An 18530-nucleotide genomic window follows, 5' to 3' on the forward strand; every position below is an offset into this window, starting at 1 on the left:
GAGGGTGCACGTTTGGATCACTTGCTACAGACTTGCTTCTAGAGCAGGAGATCCGACAGCCCCTGCCCAGTTGTACCCACTCAAGACACACTCAACTCTGCACAGGCCAAGGGCACACAGGGGCCTGACAACAAAGACTCCAGAGTTTCAACAGAACTCAGGCGTTTCATGACAATACACAGCTGTGCCTTGTTGGCATCAGGAGAGCACATGCTGGTGAGCCTTTAGCAAACAGGCAAGAGGGAGGGAGAGCAGCTACTCCATTGTTTAACTTCATGTCTGCTGAGTGTATCCAAATCCTGGAAAACCTACCTTTCATCTAAAAGGACTCCCCCACCTCCCATCTTGCCATGATCTCCCAGGTGACAGTTACACACACACACACACACACACACACACACACACACACTTACCTCCTCATTCTGATAGGCAGTCACGGCTATGAACTGGGTTTCAGGGAAGGAGCAGTTCGTTACCATTCGATGGGCACTTCCAACACGCACTATGTGAACCTGGGGTTCATACTTATGCAGAGAATTCAACATTATCTGTTGAGGCAGGAGAAGAGAAAGAGGAGAAAAGCAAAGCCCCGTGTATCGCAGGTGATAAACAAGCCAGCATCTCCAGTTGGTCCCAAGCTCAGCACCACCCCAGTTAGGGACACACATTTCAAATCCTAGATTTGAAGCCACCTGAGCTGCCACCACACCTCTAAGAATCAAATGAAGGGAATTTTCCAGAAGCTCCAGGAAGCATAACATTGAAGCCTTTACAAGGGTGAGGGGTGGGTTGTCAGAGAGGAGTTATTCTTAAGAGTTTTCCGTTTTCTGACAAAATCTTGGCTTCCTTTTTTCCTTCCCCTATTTTCACACAACAATGTGGATTTCAATCTATCAAAATATATTGTTTGCCTTTTTTTCATTTGAGGAATCCTAATAATTCAAAATGCTGACAATGGGTGCATTTTCCAAGTGACGAAAGAATAGTGAAATCTGACATCTGATGGTTACACTCTCTATGAGTCAAATGAAAGGTGTATGACAGTCTCCTGCTGTGAAATCTGGTAGGCAGTAACAATTCACTGTTCAATTTTCCGTTTTAATAAGGAACTGGAAGCTTCTGAGTACCACACAGACTCAGGTAGTGTTACCTCTGGACACATGAACTCCTTTGGTCCCTGCCATCTAAGCACAGAGATCAGAGAAGGGCCACATGGGCACAGGGTGGGAGGCTAAGGGAAAATCAAACACGCAGGTGGGGAAGAGAAGAATCCAGACCCTTTCCTCCCATCCGTGTCTCCAATCCCCAGAAACCGCCTACATTATAGAAAGTAACTAACAACCTTCCATAGCAGACTAGTATTCACAATCCTAACACAGAAAACAAGACGAAAAAGCCCCAGATGCTTGTTTACTCTAATTGGAGACCTGAAATAAAACCTTCCTTGTTTAAGAAAGGTTTGTTTTGATTTTTTTTTCTGAAAAACCAAAGCTGATTCAATATTCTATTGATAATTATCATAATGCCCAAGTGGAGGTAGTAATTATTTCATTTAGAAGCAGCTTTTTATGAAGGTATTTGTCTATTGCCAGCATGCCACTTATACTAAAAAAGGGGAGAGGGACTAACAAAACCCTAGTACCCACAAACATCTCCCTCTCAGAGCTGGGTAAAAAGCACAGCACACAAGACAAAACTCTGAAAAGGGCCCCAGTGATTAAGTAAACCACTGCTCTCTCACTCTCTTAACATCAGGAAGTCCATTAAAAACTGAAAGCACCAATTAAGAGCTGTTTATTCTTGTTTACATTTGGACTCCAGGGAATAATTGGCTTCTGTGGGAGAAGAGGCTGGTGAGGACACCTCTAATTGCCTAAATGCACCCTTGATATTTCTTGATTGGTGTTGTGGGGAGGCTGGAGCGGGTGGCCAGGCCTGCCCGCCTCATTCATACCTGCCCGCCTCCATTGAGCTTGTTGGTCAGCTTCACTTTGCTGAAGGAGATGGGAGCTTTCATCCAGTGGGCCCCAAAGTTGGGGGAGTCCGGGTGAATGTAGACGCAGCTGTGGCTGGAGACCTCTGGCTTGCCAGCGGGCACCCATTCCCCATTGACATACTTCCAGCGGTGACTGTCCGTAGGGACAAAGTCCAGCAGGAGGGAGTACATGGCATTGGGGTCCAACCCTGTGACACTAATCTTTAGGACTGGAAACATCCGTCTAAAAGGAAAGGGAGAAACTTAGCCACAGGAGGGACGTTAGAGGAACTCTCACCTTGTCCAGGGACCTCTCAATACTGAGGCCTTCCATGGAATGCCCTGTGAGGAGGCCAAACAAACAGGGCCCAAGTCCACAATCCCAATGCTACTGGAGCTTCTTTTTATAAATGAATTTAATACTGAGATTTCACTTTAAAACATGCTCCATTTTAAAGTCTGAAAACCACTGATGGAGTCATTTGACACAACAGGAACCTGAAGCCCAAGATGTATCAAAGGCCACATCCCCACATAAAGCTTTCTTCAAAGATTTCCCACTGGTACACTGATGCCACGGACCAGCCCTTCCCAACCTCATAAAGAACACTATTCCTAAATAATAGTAATCGCATTTGTAGCAAAACATGCCAGCCTGGGCAACATAGTGAGACACCCCCATCTCAAAAAAGAAAAAAATTCGCTGGGTATGGTAGTCCTAGTTATTCGGGAGGCTGAGGTGGGACGATTGCTTGAGCCCAGGAGTTGGAGGCTGCAGTGAGCTGTGATGGTGCCACTGCACTCCAGCCTGGGTGACAAGAGTGAGATCCTGTCTCAAAAAAAACAAAAACAGGGTTACATGGTAAAGTAACTGAGAGGAACTCTTAACTCTACAAAGTGAGACCAGTTCTTTCCTCCAGGATGCCTCAGGGCCTTTAACATCCCCTTGTACACCATGGGACTTTGAAGAAAGTGTGGGAATGTGCATACCCTAAACATGTGTGACAGTGGGATTATCATTTAGCTAAGCATTTTATGAGAATTTGTGTCCAAAGAACACACTTTGAGACATGCAGATCTAGATTCATCGATCCTTCTTCTACATGCTAGAATAATACAAGTTTAATAGTTTCATACAAGAACAATACAACAAGTTTACCCTCACAAATATTTGGAGAAACTATCCAAGTAGCTGGCTTATAAGTCTAGAACATTTTCATCATCCCAAAAAGAAACCCCATGGCCATTAGCAGTTACTCTCTATTCCATTTAGACTTCTTTTTTTTTTTTTTTTTTTCAGACGGAGTCTCTGCTTCCTGGGTTCAAGTGATTCTCTTGCCTCAGCCTCCAGGAGAGTAGCTGGGATTACAGACGTGCGCCACCATGCCTGGCTAATTTCTGTGTTTTTAGTAGAGACAGGGTTTCACCATGTTGGCCAGGCTGGTCTCAAACTCTCAACCTCAGGCAATCCACCCGCCTCAGACTCCCAAAGTGCTGGGATTACAGGTGTGAGCCACGACACCTGGCCTCTATTTAGACTTCCTATCACCAGAAAAAAAAGCAGAGAGAAGTAGTTTCTGCCTGTTAGGCAGGAGAGAGGCAGAGTTGACGTCTTTTGTGCTTCCAACTCTAAAGTCACTGCCTAAGGTAAGATTCTGGAGCCAAAGCAAAGCCAGGCCAGCCGAAGGGCTTGGGTATAATGGTGATACAGCCAACAGTTACAGAGCACTCACTAGGTGCCAGTGGGAATAAGCACTTTACATGAACTAACTCAGTGAGTTCTTCACAACAACTTTATGAGGCTGTGTTGGTGTGTTCAAGGAGAGAAAATTAATTTAAATGGGAGGCTAGGACAAGTATATAAATAAAGTAAAATTTCTAGGGAGAAAAATGCATCAGATGATGCATTCCAAATCCAGGTCTTCACTGAGAACTTCATTATCCACCTCAACACTCCTCGTCCCTTAATGAGATGATTGCACTTTTACATTAACTAAAATGATACGCCTCCTCTAGGGAGGCTGCCTGTGTGATGTAAAATCTTTATGTTGCATTTTCTTTTGTTCTTTCTTCAATAGAAGGATTATTGTCTTATTTTCTACTACTATCAGATTAAACAATTCCCTTTTACGATATATTTTAATGTTTTCAGTTATCTTAATAATATTGGCCAAGTGTAGAAAACAGAAGGATCCTGAGAACACAAATGCCATTTGCAAAGAATCATAAAAGTGAGTATCAGAAATGATGCTAGGGATTCTATAGGGTTCTTCTGACAGCCAGCAGTCAGACCTGTTTATAGGAGGTATACGGAGACACGGTCTCTGTGTTCCGGTCCAGTGCTTCTTCTGAAGTACTAAAGTTTACTTTTTATTTTATTTTAAAGAAAACACAAGAGTGGCATGTGTATAATTGTCATTTTGCATACTAAAGTTAAAAAGTACCAAAGGAGTTTAAGACCAGCCTGGGCAACATGGCAAAACCCCATCTCTATAAAAAATACAAAATTTAGCCAGGCATGGTGGTGCACATCTGTAGTTCCAGCTATTGGAGAGGCTGAAGCAGGAGGATCATTTGAGCATGGGAGATCGAGGCTGCAGTGAGCTATTATCACACCACTGTACTCCAGCTTGGGTGACAGAGTGAGACTGTGTCTCAAAAAAAAAAAAAAAAAGTACCAAAACTTTTCTCAATAAGACTATATGGTACACATAAAAGTAAGAGAAAAAACATATAATGTATTACTCATGCACTAAACTGCCAGAATAATGATGCAATTGTTCAAGCATGAGAGCATGGCTGGTGTCTTCATGATAAGAAATGTCAGGACGTTTCATAAAGTTCTGACTTATGATTTAAGAAATTACTTAATGCAAGACACTTTCATTTGTTTTATTTTTATTTAAAAAGTTTCTGACTGTGTTGCCCAGATTGCTTTCAAATTCCTGGGCTCAACTCCTCCCTCAGCCTCCTAAAGTGCTGGGACTACAGGTGTAAGCCACAGTGCCTAACTGCAAGATTGTTTTTCTAGTGATAATAGTTATCATGTACAGTCAGGCCTCCGCATTCCCACGGTCTGCATCTGTAGATTCAACCAAATGCAAATTGAAAAATTTGAAAAGAAATAATACAGCAATAAAACATAATACAAATAAAAACAATACAGCATAACTATTTACATAACATTAACATTGTATTAGGTATTATAAATAATCCAGAAATAACTTAAGCATATGGGAGGATGTGCATAGGTTATATGCAAAATATTCTAGTTCATTTTATGTAAAGAACTTCAGCATCCTCAGATTTTGATATTTGCAGGGGCCTGGAACCAATCCTCTGTGGATGCCAAGGGATGGCTGTACTGAGTTCTACTCTGCACCTAGGACTTTGCGTAGGTGAATATTTCACTTAAGTGAAATATAACTTAAGTCTTACTTCACCCACAAGGAGGTTATTATGCCAGTTTTATAGATGAGGAAACTGGGACTTAGAAAGCACACATTACGTTACATTCACCACTCCTTTTTTTTTATTTTTAAACTCTGTTTTCCTTTCTTATTAGCTTCTCAAAGGCTAACATGGTTGAGCCACAGTGAAAGGAAAAGTCCCCCTCAATGTTTTCCCAAATCTTAATACCTAATTAGAGATTTATCTGCCCATTTGACAAATGGTTTTTTAGTACCTGCTCTATGCTAGGAACTGTTCTAGGTGGGGATTCAATGAAAAAAATTGCAGACCCAGTATCTTCTTGCTCATGAAGCTTACATTCTAACAAAGAAGTCAGGCAACAAAAATGTCAATAAATTTTTGTTGTTTCTTTAATGTATAAGATCATTTGGGGCTGGGTGTGGTGGCTCATGCCAATAATCCCAGCACTTTGAGAGGCCAAGATGGGAGGATCACTTGAGGCCCAGAGTTCGAGACCAGTCCGGTCAATTTAGCAAGATCCCTATCTCTATTTAAAAAAAAAAAAAAAAAAGATCATTTTAAATTGCAAGAGTGCCATGAAGGAACTAAAATGCATTATGTCACAGAAGGAGACTAAAGGATGAGAAGCTACTTTAGCCTGATCTGAACAGGAAGTGACATTTGAGCTAAGACCTAAATAATGAGAAGGAATGACTCATGCAAAATGTTAGAGGAGGCGCACTTAGAGGCAAAAGAAATAGCAAGTACAGTGGCCCTTAGATTTAAATAGCCCCACTCTATTCAGAAACTAAAAGAGAAGACCAAAGTGGCTGAGGCAAAGTGAAGGGAAAATTCCAATTATTAGACTCACTGCTAATAGGTTAGAGTGCCCTCTTCTTAACTCTCTCAACTATATTATGTGAGGTCTCATAAAGAGTGTAGCATGACTTTTCATTCCAGAATAAGAAAATGTGTAATGGCTTTCCATCTTTCGTGCTATGGTCAGAGCTGTACCTGATATTTCAAAGAAGCCATGATCAATGAAGAGATGCTTAACATCATTAGCCATTAGAGAAATGCAAAACCCAAAGTACAGTGACATGCCACTTCATGGACACTAGGATGACTGCAATACGAAAGGCAGACAATAAAAAGCATTGGTGAAGATGTAGAGAAATTGGAATCCTCATACATTGCTGACAGGAATATAAAATGATGCCGCCACTTTGGAAAATAGTCTGGCAGTTCCTCACCTGGTTAAACATACAGTTTCTCAATAATCCAGCAATTCCACTCCTAGGTATATACACAAGAAAAAATGAAAACATCGTTCCACGCAAACATTTGTACACAGAGGTACATAGCAGCATTATGCATAATAGCCAAAATGTACAAAAACCCAAATGTCCATGGAGTGATGAAGGATAAATAAAATGTGTTATATCCATATAATGGAGTATTTGTCAATAAAAAAGATGAAGTGCTGATACACGCTACAACATTGATGAACCTTGACAACATTACACTAAGTAAAAGAAGTTGTTCACAAAGGACCACGTATTGTATGATTCCCAGGATATCAAATGTCCATAATATGAAATAGGTAACTCTATAGAAACAGAAAGTAGATTAGTGGTTGCCAGGGGCTGAGGAGGTGATGGCTAAGGGCGCAGGGCTTCCTTTTGAAGCAATAAAAATGTTCTAAAATTAATTGTGGAGACGGATGCACAACTCTGTGAATTACTGAGAACCACTAAACTATACACTTCAAATGGATGAGCTGTATGGCATGTGAATTACATCATCATAAAGCTGTTAATAGAAACAAAGAAGTCACAGTGTCTTGTCTCTTAGAAGGAGGACATATCTGGGAAATGGCAGAATGATTAATTGCTCTATTTTCTTTAGTATTCCATTTGCCAAAAACTTTATAATTTTTTTGTTTTTATCACTACATAAATAAACTGAGAAGAGATATGTATTTTTAATCCATTCCCTATTTTAATACATTTTTTAATACGTTCCCTATTATGGCAATGAGGAATAAATAAAAGTCAGTCAACTTGCCTAAGGTCTTGTAACTGGGACTGGAACTAACCCTGCCTCCAAGCCAAGTTCCCCTCCTCCCACCCTACTTTCCCCTCTTTTGTCTCACAATGACAGGGATGCATTATCTAGGGATCCAGTAACTAACTGATCTGTGATTACCACTCATGATCCGGCTTTATTTTCAGGAATGAACTGCACTTCCCATCAAGGTGATTTTTTTCCCCATTGTTTTTCCTAGATGTAACTAACATAGAGAAACCCAGAGTCTGAGGGATAAGAAATATGTAAATCATCCCTAAGTAACAGCATAACTTCGCTTAATCAACCCTGGAGAGAAAGCCTCCTTGGAGACAAAGAGAGGAAAATGTGGCAGGGTAAATAAGCACTCCTCAAGAAAACGACACCTGAAGAACCACAGGTGGTTGGGCTTTGCCCATAAACTGTTTGGCTTTTATTATGGGACCAGCTTTCCAGTTTTATTTCACTGACAGGGAATCTCCAGAAGCCAGTGCTGCTGGAGCAGGCTATGAGAAGTGAGGTTTGCAGGAAGAAAGGGGGGCAGAGATGAGGCAGATTTTACAGGTGGGGGAACAGCAGAGATGGTTAAAAGCAAATTCAAAAAGTTAAACTTGTAAACACTTTCCTCCATCTCTCCACAAAACTCTACTATTTATCAAATACTCATCAGAACTTTGAGGGGTGTGTGTGTGTGTGTGTGTGTGTGTGTGTGTGTGTGAGACACACATGGTGCATGGATGCTGACATTTATATGAAGGTGAGCAGGCATAAAAATAGCAACAGGTGTCAATTAAAGATAAATAAACAAAGGGAAAAAAAGAACAGCATTAGGGAAGCAAGGTGGCCCGGTTAGCGGCAGATTACATAAATGCATATGATCTTCTTGAGTTGTAATTTTAAAGTTCAGAGAAAAATACTCATGGGCTATAGGGACATGGAAATGTATTGGCCTGATGTGCAACCTTACTTTTCTCCTCTCTTGTACTGCCCTTACTGGAGACTATGACCATCAACTCGGTGGCACTGCACCAATACCCCTTAATCACTGAAAATTTAAACTTAGTAATTCCCACCTCTTATTTTATGATAACAAGAAATATAGCATTTTCGCCTTACGTGAAAATGTTACAAGTAAAGAAAACAAAAGCAAGAGATTTGATTTTTTTTTTTTTTTTTTTTTTTTTTTTTTTTTTTTTTTTTGAGACACAGTCTCACTCTGTTGCCCAGGCTCAAGTGCAATGGTGTGATCACTGCAACCTTGACTTCCCCAGGGTCAGGTGATCTCCCACCTCAGCCTCCCAAGTAGCTGGGACTACAGGTAGGTGTCACCATGCCCAGCTAATTTTTTGTATGTTTTGGAGAGACAGGGTTTCTTCATGTTGCCCAGGCTGTTCTAAAACTTCTGAGCTCAAGTGATCCACCTACCTGGGCCTCCTGGCTAATTGTTTAAATTTTCTGTAGAGAAGAGGTCTCCCCACATTGCCCAGTCTGGTCTCAAACTCCTGGGCTCAAGCAGTCTTCCCACTTCAGCCTCCCAAAGTGCTGGGATTACAGACATGAGCTGCCATGCTAGCAAGCAATTTAATTTATTTACCTCTGAAGTCTGAAATGAATTCTTTCTGCAAACTAAAGTATAAGTTTCCAGCTTAAAGGATGGACATGAAAGGAAATACTGGCTGGATACACTAGAGATGACTCAAATGAGCTCTAAGGAGGTCTTATACTTATTACTGTTATATCTAAAGGACTATTAACTACGAATAACTAAAAGTTTTCCATTTTAAAAAGAGAGGGAGGAAGAAAAGGAGGAAAGGGAAAAGAAGTAGTAGAATGGGGGAGGGGAGAGAGAGAAAGAAAAGGAGGAAGGGAGAGAGAGAAAGGAAGGAAAGAAAGGAGGCCAACATCAGGATCCCAGTTTCTGGAGATAATTCCATGTTTATCAGGGAAAAGCTTTTCTCTTTACAGCTTCTGATCAATGTCAGAGGCAAGCTTCCTATTTATATATATGAAAGTAGATCTCCACTTGACAATGAGTCTTGTCACTCATCAGCCCATCTTATGCTATTGCAAGATTTGCTATTTTAATGCAGAACAATGACACCTCAAGTGTACAGGAGTTATCACCCCAAACGATGCTTTTTTAAAAAGTCAAGGTGACAATGTCAATGAAAAAGGGCCCAGGTCACAATGTGAATGAAAAAGGCTAGGACTGGGTAATCATACCAGGAACATTCTTCTCCACAGGGAAGGGCCACAAATCTACCTGCACCAGGCATGGGAGTCGATGTGGAGGGCAAGGATCTGAAGGAGACACAGAGAGTCTATAGATATAGGAGAATGAGTAGAAAGGAGGCATTGAGGAATAAATGATTAGGGAGAAAAGAAAGAAGGAAGAAGGGAGTAAAGAAGATGAAGCAAGAAAGATGTCTATATTCACAAAGGTTAAGTGTGACTAATGGTTTAATCTGAGAAACTAAGAAGTTGGGAGTAATTTCAGACCAAGTTCATTCATTATTAAGTACATCAATTTCTTATGGACTTGTCTTCCCTTCTTTAATCAAAGTATAAAGGGAACTTTCTATCTCCTGGCAAAATCTTGACCCTAAAGGGCTCAGAGAACTTAGGAGAATTTAAGAAAAAGTTTTCATTTACAGAAAGAGGGGGAACACAGCAGGACATCCATAGATAAGAACAACCAAGTTCACCACAATTAGACTTCATTAAACTTCTTCTACAAAGAATATTGTTCATGTAGCTAATATTAAATGACTTTAAAGATGAAGGATTTTGTTTTGCTTTTTAAAGACAGGGTCTCACCATGTTGCCCAGACTGCTCCTAGGCTCAAGGATCCCTTGCCTCAGCCTCCTGCGTAGCTGGGACAACAGGAGCAGACCACCATGCTGGGTTAATGTGAAGTATATTACATTTTAAATATAGTGGAAAATTATATAGGCAATAAAAGGCAAGATAAAATTTTTCTTAAATGGTAAAAGTGCATTCCAATGTAACATATTAAATTGGAATTTATAATGGTTTCAGAAACTTTTATTATTTATTCCTTATTGAAATAGATGAACCATATATTTACTTGGTGATTGTACTTATTTTTACCATAATATATGGCCAATTTGACAGCCAAATCAATAGCATGAGGCTAGGTATTAGTGTAATTAGTATCCAGTAATACAAAGAATAATAAGCAGAATGTTCTACCTATTGTCAGATAAAATAAACTTTTTACAGTTGCATCTCTGCCCATCTTTAAAGGGCAAAAGATTAAATCCAATTAAGATTTGGGGTAATTCTGTGAAATTAAAAATATGTTTTATGTTTTCTTCTATGAAAGAAGCTAAAAATAATGTGTAAATACAGGTCAAGAGAAGGAACAACTATAATTACAATAACAAATATTAAAAGCAATAAATTTATATGAAATAAGTATGGAACCCATTTTGAGAAAGAAAATGTAAAAATCAAGCAAGGTTGATATTCCTGCTACTGGTATAATCGCAATTTCTTGAAATGTCCTAATTCAGGTATGGCTTTCATTTTAGAACACATTTTAATGCCATGTAACAGTTCCTGAGTTCACAACTCTCCAAGATTGACAAGAAATAGTTCATTTTCTATACTGCGCTTCATTAAAATATAGAAAACCAAGATATCAGGAATGGAAGCATTTTGCACAAGGACAAAAGCCTGACAGAAAGAAGTTCAGATGGCCTCGGCTCTTCTTTATTATCAGAATTCTTTCGAGGGTGTCATAATTAGAGTTCAGCCAAAACTAAGCCTACTGAAAATGCCTTTCAGCATTTTGTACTTTTGTGACCATGTGTATGAAAATATATGTGAACATCAGCTGAATGTTGGAGCTAGTTTGGCCAAGCTGCGAGCAGTGAGATTTTGTTTCAAAATATTTGCATCTCCTCTACGAAGTGAAATCTTCTAATATTACCTTGACAGCCCCTTAGCAGACTAGGTTTAATAGAATCTGAGAAATGCCAGCAGAGATCAGTTTCAGTTAATCCCTCAATTTGTTGCACTTAGAGGAAAGAAGGCATCTTCGCTTCTCTAAAGCAGTATAATATGTTTTCATTCACTATTACTGCAACAGCTTTCACATCATCACAAACACACACAATCTCAAATGAACACTCACCACAGACACACACGGGGAAGCAGGTGAAGTGATAGGCAATAGTTTACATTTGCCCGTTTGCTTCCACTCTTCAACTAGTCAAACATTTCTGGCAAGTTTGCTGTACTTAGGAGGAGATCATCCAGCTTCCAAACAAAGTTGTCTTTCACCTTATCTGGACGGAGTTGGGGCTCAGGTCTGTGATAGGGTTTGCAGCTAGTCACAAATTAATATTATTTTCTGACATTTGAGTCCATTTTCCCATCCCAATGGAGCATTCCCCCCACTTTAGGGTAATTCCCCAGAATTTCTCCATTTAAAATGCACATAAGACAGGTGGCTTCATCCTCTGATGATCTCAGAGAAATTAATTAAGTTGGCTGGAGGAAAGCCACTGGAGACAGTCGTTCCTGTAAGCATGTTTAATCAGATCCCGCCGCCTCTGAGTGAAGAGCGGCAACCTCTTCAATATTCAAGGGGTCTCATCTCTCCTGCCAAGCCCTGCCAGCCCACGCAGGGCGGCAGATAAACTCACCTGCCATTCTTGGTCACAATCATCTCATTAGTGACTTCCTTGAATCTCTGCCAGAGAGGTGCATCCTCCAGGATGATCTGAAGTTGCTTCTCCGTAGGGTCGCCTTTTTCCCTCCCTGCCTGAAGCTCGCTCTCCACCACATTGAGCAGATGAGAAACAGTGCCATCGCTGGGCTTCCGAGTGCCCAGCTCACTCATGGCCATAGGCACTTCTCGAACTTTGCCGAGAGCTGTTACCTACCTTGCCTGCTTCTAGCTTCTTCCTTCCCTCACTTGCCTGCTTTTCAAACCCACTTGAACAGGGCTTGGAGGAGTGCAGAGAAGACACCCTGGCTCCTGCCTAAGCTCCTAGGATGGCACCCCTTAAAAGTCTCCACATTATACCACCAACCTGTTAAGCTTTAGTTGGGGAGCGGGGTGGAGGGAGGGGAGAGGTAGGGAAGAAAAAGCCCTCTCTTAATTACTCATTGGATCAGGTGGGAGAGAGCCTGGCTTTCCCATTGGCTGCCGTGCACAGAGTAGACATTTAAGAAGAGTACTCCATCCAAATTATCAGGCTTTTATCTTGTTGTACCTGAAGAGGTCTAATCGGTGTATTGAGGACCATTTTCCCATTAATTAAAATTATTCCAGGCCCAGACTGCACTGTCAGGCAAATCATGTTTGTGCATAAATCATGACATGTGGCACCTATAAAGAAAAGGGTCCTGGGGAGAATCGACAAACTTGATGCCAACCCAGGCTATAAGCTACTCTCCAGCGTCTTAGACGAAGGCTCTGGAGAGAAGCATATATGGAAGGTCCAAGGCACTGTGCCAAGAAACATGACTACTGCACCAGAGAATAAAGGAAGACACTCTGTGTGCCACTGCTCAAGGGTCAGGGCTGGGGAGAAAAGAAAAGAGCTCAGGACCTCTTTCTCCCAGGGTGTCCCCTACTCATCATCTCTCTCCTGAATGTCCCAGACTTGCTCACACCCCACTCATCTCAAGGGCCCTGCTCACCTCCTACAAATGGAGCTTTGAATGCTGTCCCTCCTCCCTAGAGTCTAGAACCCCAGTTTTTTGTTTATCTCTAGCCTTTGCCAGAGGGAGAGAAAAAAAGCAGCTAGTATCATATTAATCTCTCTAAGGAACACTCTGCCCCCAGTCAGTGAAAATAAGCTTTTTACATTATTATGCAGAGCAATTTCTATCTTTGGTCCAAAAAGGCATTATTGTTTTCTCTTTTGACAATTCATCCTTATTTTGGCATTCCAGGATGAATCCCATATTCCCTGGGAAGAAACAGTAGTAGAAAGCTTTTCTTTTGCCCTCAACACACAGTACTAATGGCGAGTGAGTGCGCAGTGGGTGGAAGGGACAAGAGCAGAGGAAGCTCTACCTCCTCTAGTCCCCAGCCTTGAGTAGAGCCTGGGGATTGCGAGTTTTTCTCATTTCAATACAAAGTAAGAAAACAAGAACAAAAGGAAAACGAACCCAAAAAGGTAAGATAAAGTCAGGGTAAGGATGACAGAAAATGTATTCAGGGCCTCCTAGTGCTACATACCTATGAAGCATCACATACAGCAAGGAACAAACAGAAACGGCCTGCACCTTTAGAGAATTAACCATCTGATGGAGAAAATAAATGATATAAAGTAAACAACAACTAAGTAATTATCAGTAGTGATAAGTCTATGAAGACTACATAAAAGGGTGAAGTGGTCGAGAAAAATTTGTGCCCAGCAGGGTAGGGAACTCCAGTTAGGGAAGCTGTGTAGAACAGCTTCTCTGAGGAGGAGAAATTTCAGATGAGACCAAAAGCTCAGCAAGGATGTAGTTGGGGAAGAGTTGGCAGAGTGCCAAGCTGAAGAATAGCATGTGAGAAGCATGGCTTGAGCCAGGTAGAAGTCTCCAGGGAGGCCAGTGTGACCAGAATGTGGTGGTAAAGAGAGTAGAATGAGATGTTCTTTAAGAGAGGGCCAGGTCAGATCACGGGGCCTTAGAAGTCATGATGAAGATTTTGGATTCTCTTCAACATGAGATAGGAAACAATTGGAGAGTATTAAGTAGGAAAACAGCATGATTTGCTTTGTGTTTGCAAAAAATCTAATTGATTTGTGGAGAATAGAGTAGGAAAGGGCAAGAGCTGAAGTAAAGGACAAATTAGAGGCTATGATAGCAGTTCAGGCAAGAGCTGGTGATGGCTTAGCCTAGGGTAGTGGCAGTAGCAAAAAATGAAGTGTATAGGTTCTAGATACACCTTAGAAGTCGATATGACAGAACAACATGAGGGACTGGATGTGGGGGTGAGGGAGAGCAGAGAACCGTGTGTCTGATGGGAACAATTATTAGGTGGCAGGGCCATTTACTGAGATACGGAAGGTGAGGGAGGTGGAAGGGTAGGCAGAGGTACAATTTAGTTAGGAGACTCAAAAATTTCCATTTCATACAGTTAACATTGAAAATAATGTGGTAGGCTGAATAAGCACCCCCAGTAAAAGAGGCCCATTTCCGAATCCCCAGAACCTGTGAGTGTATTACCTCATATGGGAAAAATTGACTTTTCAGATGTGATTCAGTTAAGGATCTTGAGATGGGGAGATTATCCTGGGTTATCTGGTGAGCCCAGTGCAATCACAAAAATAAGAGGGAGGCAGGAGGATCAAAGTCAGAGCAAGAAGATGTAAGGACAGATGCAGAAGTCAGAGGGGAGAGAAGATGCTACACTCCTGGCTTTGAAGATGGAAGAAGGGGCCAGAAGACATGGAATGTAAGAAGTCTCTAGAAGCTGGAAAAGATAAGGAAATAGATTATCCTCTAGAGCCTCCAGAAGGAACATAGTCCTGCCAACACCTTGGTTTTAGCCCAGTGAAACTAATTTTGGGCTTCTGATTCCCCAAACTGTAAGATAATAGGTTTACATTGTTTTAAGCCACTAAGTTTGTGGTAATTTGGTATAGCAGCAATAGGAAACTCATGCAAAGACTATTAGGTATATAAGTGGAGATTTTGAGAAGGCACTGCTTAGAACTGTGATACAATTGTGGCTCTGAGCTTCCAAGCAGCCAATGCAAAGTGGGGGAATATAATCTGGCATACATTAAACTGTGTCCCTAAAATAAAAGCAAGCCTTGACCTGTGAGAAATTTCCCCCATAAGTCTTTATAAAGAAAACACTGTGAGATACAGTGAACAATATCTCCCCAGTCTACCAGTAAGATAAAAATCCTTCCTTCAAATAGTTTTACAATCTAGAAGGGACAGAAAGACATGCTTGAGGAATTCCAATACAGAAATGTGAAGTGTTCTGAAGCACCAGTAGGGGAGAAATGAAGAAAAAACAGAACTAAGACTGGAATATGACAAGGATGACCACTTACACTACTGTTATTCAATATAATACTAGAAGTTCTAGCTGCAGCAATCAGACAAGAGAAAGAAGTAAAAGACATCCAAATTGGAAAGGAGGAGGTCAAATTATCCTTGTTTGCAGATGATATGATCTTATATTTGGAAAAAACTAAAGACTCTAACAAAAAACTATTAGAATTTGTAAACAAATTCAATAAAGTTGCGGGATACAAAATCAACATACAAAAATCAATATAGCACTTCTATAGGCCAACAGTGAACAATCTGAAAAAGATATTTAAAAAGTAATCCCATTGACAATAGCTGAAAATAAAATAAAATATCTAGGAATAAACTTAACCAAAGAGGTGAAAGATCCTGAAAACTATAAAACATTGATGTAAGATATAGAAAAGTACATTAAAAAGTAGGAAGACAGTCCATGTTCATGGATTGGAAGAATCAATATTGTTAAAATGTCCATACCGCCCAAAGCGATCTACAGATTCAATGCAAGCCCAATCAAAATATCAATGACATTCTTCACAGAAATAGAAAAAAATCCTAAAAATGTATATGGAACCATGAAAGATGCAGAATAGCCAAAGCCATCCTGAGCAGAAAGAAAAAAACTGAAGGAATCATATTACCTGACTTCAAATTATACTAAAGTGATATAGTAACCAAAACAGCATGGCACTGGCATAAAAACAGACACATAGACCAATGGAACAGAATAGAGAACCCAGAAATAAATCCTACAGTTAATTCATTTTCGACAGAGGTGCCAAGAACGTACATTGGAGAAAGGACAATCTCTTCAATAGATGGTGCTGACACAAACTGGAAAACCTAAAAGAAATGAATGAATTCCTGAAAACATACAACCTCCCAAGATTGAACCAGGAAGAAATTGAAAGCCTGAATAGATCAATAACAAGTTTCAAAGTTGAATTAATAAAAAAATTTACCAACCAGAAAAAGCCCTGGGCCACATGGATTTACAGCTGATTTCTACCAGACATATAAAGAGCTGGTACCAATCCTACTGAAACTATTTCAAAAAATAGAGGAGGAACTCCTCCCTAACTCATTCTATGAGGCCAGCATCATTCTGATACCAAAACTTGGCAGAAAAAAGAATCTTCAGGCCAATATCCCTGATGAACATACATGCAAATATCCTTAACAAAATACTAGCAAACCAAATCCAATTCACCACAATCAAGAAAGCTTTATTCCTGGGATGCAAGGTTGGTTCAACATACATAAATCAATAAATGTGATTCATCAAATAAACAGAACTAAAAACAAAAACCGCATGATCATCTCAACAGATGCAGAAAAGGCTCTTGAATAAATTCGACCTCCCTTCATGTTAAAAATCCTCAACAAACTAGGTATCAAAAAGGAACACATCTCAAAATAATAGCCATCTATGACAAACCCACAGCCAACATCATACTGTTGGGCAAAAGCTGAAAGCATTTCCGTTGAGAACCAGAACAAGACAAGGATGCCCACTCTCACCACTCCTATTCAGCACAGTACTGGAAGTTTAGCTGGGGTAATCAGGCGAAAGAAAAATAAAAGGTATCCAAATAGGAAGAGAGGAAGTCAAACAATCCTTCTTTGCAGACGATATGATTCTATACCTACAAAACTCCACAGTCTCTGCCCAAAGGCTCCTAGATATGATAAACAAATTCAGCAAAGTTTCAGGACACAAAATTGATATACAAAAGTCATTAGCATTTCTATACACCAACAACATCCAAGTTGACAGCCAAATTATGAATGCAATACCATTCACGATAGCCACAAAAAAAAGAAGACTAAAACACCTAGGAATATGGCTAACCAGGGATGTGAATGATCACAACAAGAATTACAAAACATTGCTAAAAAAAAAAAAGAAAAAATCAAAGATGAATCCAAGCAAATGGAAAAACAGTCTATGCTCACGAATAAGAAGAATCAGTATTGTTAAAATGGCCATACTGCCCAAAGCAATTTACAGATTCAATGCTATTCCTATAAAACTACCCTCATTTTTCACAGATTTTGAAAATATCATTTTAAAATTCATCTGGGACCAAAAAGGAGCCCAAATAGCCAAAGCAATCCTAAGCAAAAAGAACTAAGCTTTAGGCATCATACCACTTAACTTCAAACTATACTACAAGACTACAACAGTAACTACAACAGCATGGTATTGGTACAAAAGTCAACACAGAGATCACTGGTACAGGTTAGAGAACCCAAAAAAATAAACCATATGCCTACAACTATCTGATCTTCAACACAGCTGACAACAGCAAGCAGTGAAGAAAGGACTCCCTCTTCAATAAATGGTACTGAGATAACTGGCTAGTTATCTCAATCTTCTCAGTATGCAGAAGATTGAAACTGGACCACTATTTATCACCAAATATAAAATTCAACTCAAGTTGGATTAAAGACTTAAATGTAAAACCTAAAACTATAAAAACCCTAGAAGAAAACCTAGGAAATATCATTCTGGACATTGGCCCTGTCAAAGACTTCATGATGAAGATTTCAAAAGCAATTGCAACAAAAACAAAACTTGACCAGGTGCAGTGGCTCACACCTGTAATCCCACAACTTTAAGAGGCCAAGGCAGGTGGATCATTTGAGCCCAGGAATTCGAGACCAGCCTGGCCAACATGGTAAAACCCTATCTCTACAAAGAATACAAAAATCAGCTGGGCATGGTGGTACATGTCTGTAGTCCCAGCTGCTCAGGAGGCTCAGGTGAGAGGACTGCTTGAGCCTGGGAGGTGGAGGTTGTAGTGAGTCAAGGTCATGACACTGCACTCCAGCGTGGGTGACATAGCATGACCCTGTCTCAAAAAAAGAACAACAACAACAACAAAAAAGATTAAAAGTAGGACCTAATTAAACTTAAGAGCTTCTACACAGCAAAGAAACTATCAATAGAGTAAACAGGCAACCTACAGAATGGGAAAAAATAATTTGCAAACTATGCTTCTGACAAAGGTCTAATATCCAGCATCTATAAAGAACTTAAATAAATCAACAAGCAAA

The 18530-nt window shown here is 40.3% G+C and overlaps 1 protein-coding gene across 1 annotated transcript in view; it reads right to left on the reverse strand.

Annotated features, from left to right (window-relative positions):
* The window catches only part of TBX19 (T-box transcription factor 19), a 34215-nt gene extending 18493 nt beyond the window's left edge, over nucleotides 1–15722 (reverse strand). Inside the window, exons 1-3 of the mRNA XM_050784821.1 lie at nucleotides 12128–15722; nucleotides 1955–2219; nucleotides 414–548 (exon numbers count right to left, since the gene is read on the reverse strand). Coding sequence (XP_050640778.1) covers nucleotides 414–548; nucleotides 1955–2219; nucleotides 12128–12330 — 603 coding nt within the window. The 5' untranslated portion in view covers nucleotides 12331–15722. The remainder of the gene's footprint in view (nucleotides 1–413; nucleotides 549–1954; nucleotides 2220–12127) is intronic.
* Nucleotides 15723–18530: the final 2808 nt, after the last annotated feature.

Source organism: Macaca thibetana, chromosome 1 (assembly GCF_024542745.1).
Source record: "Macaca thibetana thibetana isolate TM-01 chromosome 1, ASM2454274v1, whole genome shotgun sequence".
In the NCBI taxonomy this organism is placed as follows: Eukaryota; Metazoa; Chordata; class Mammalia; order Primates; family Cercopithecidae; genus Macaca; species Macaca thibetana.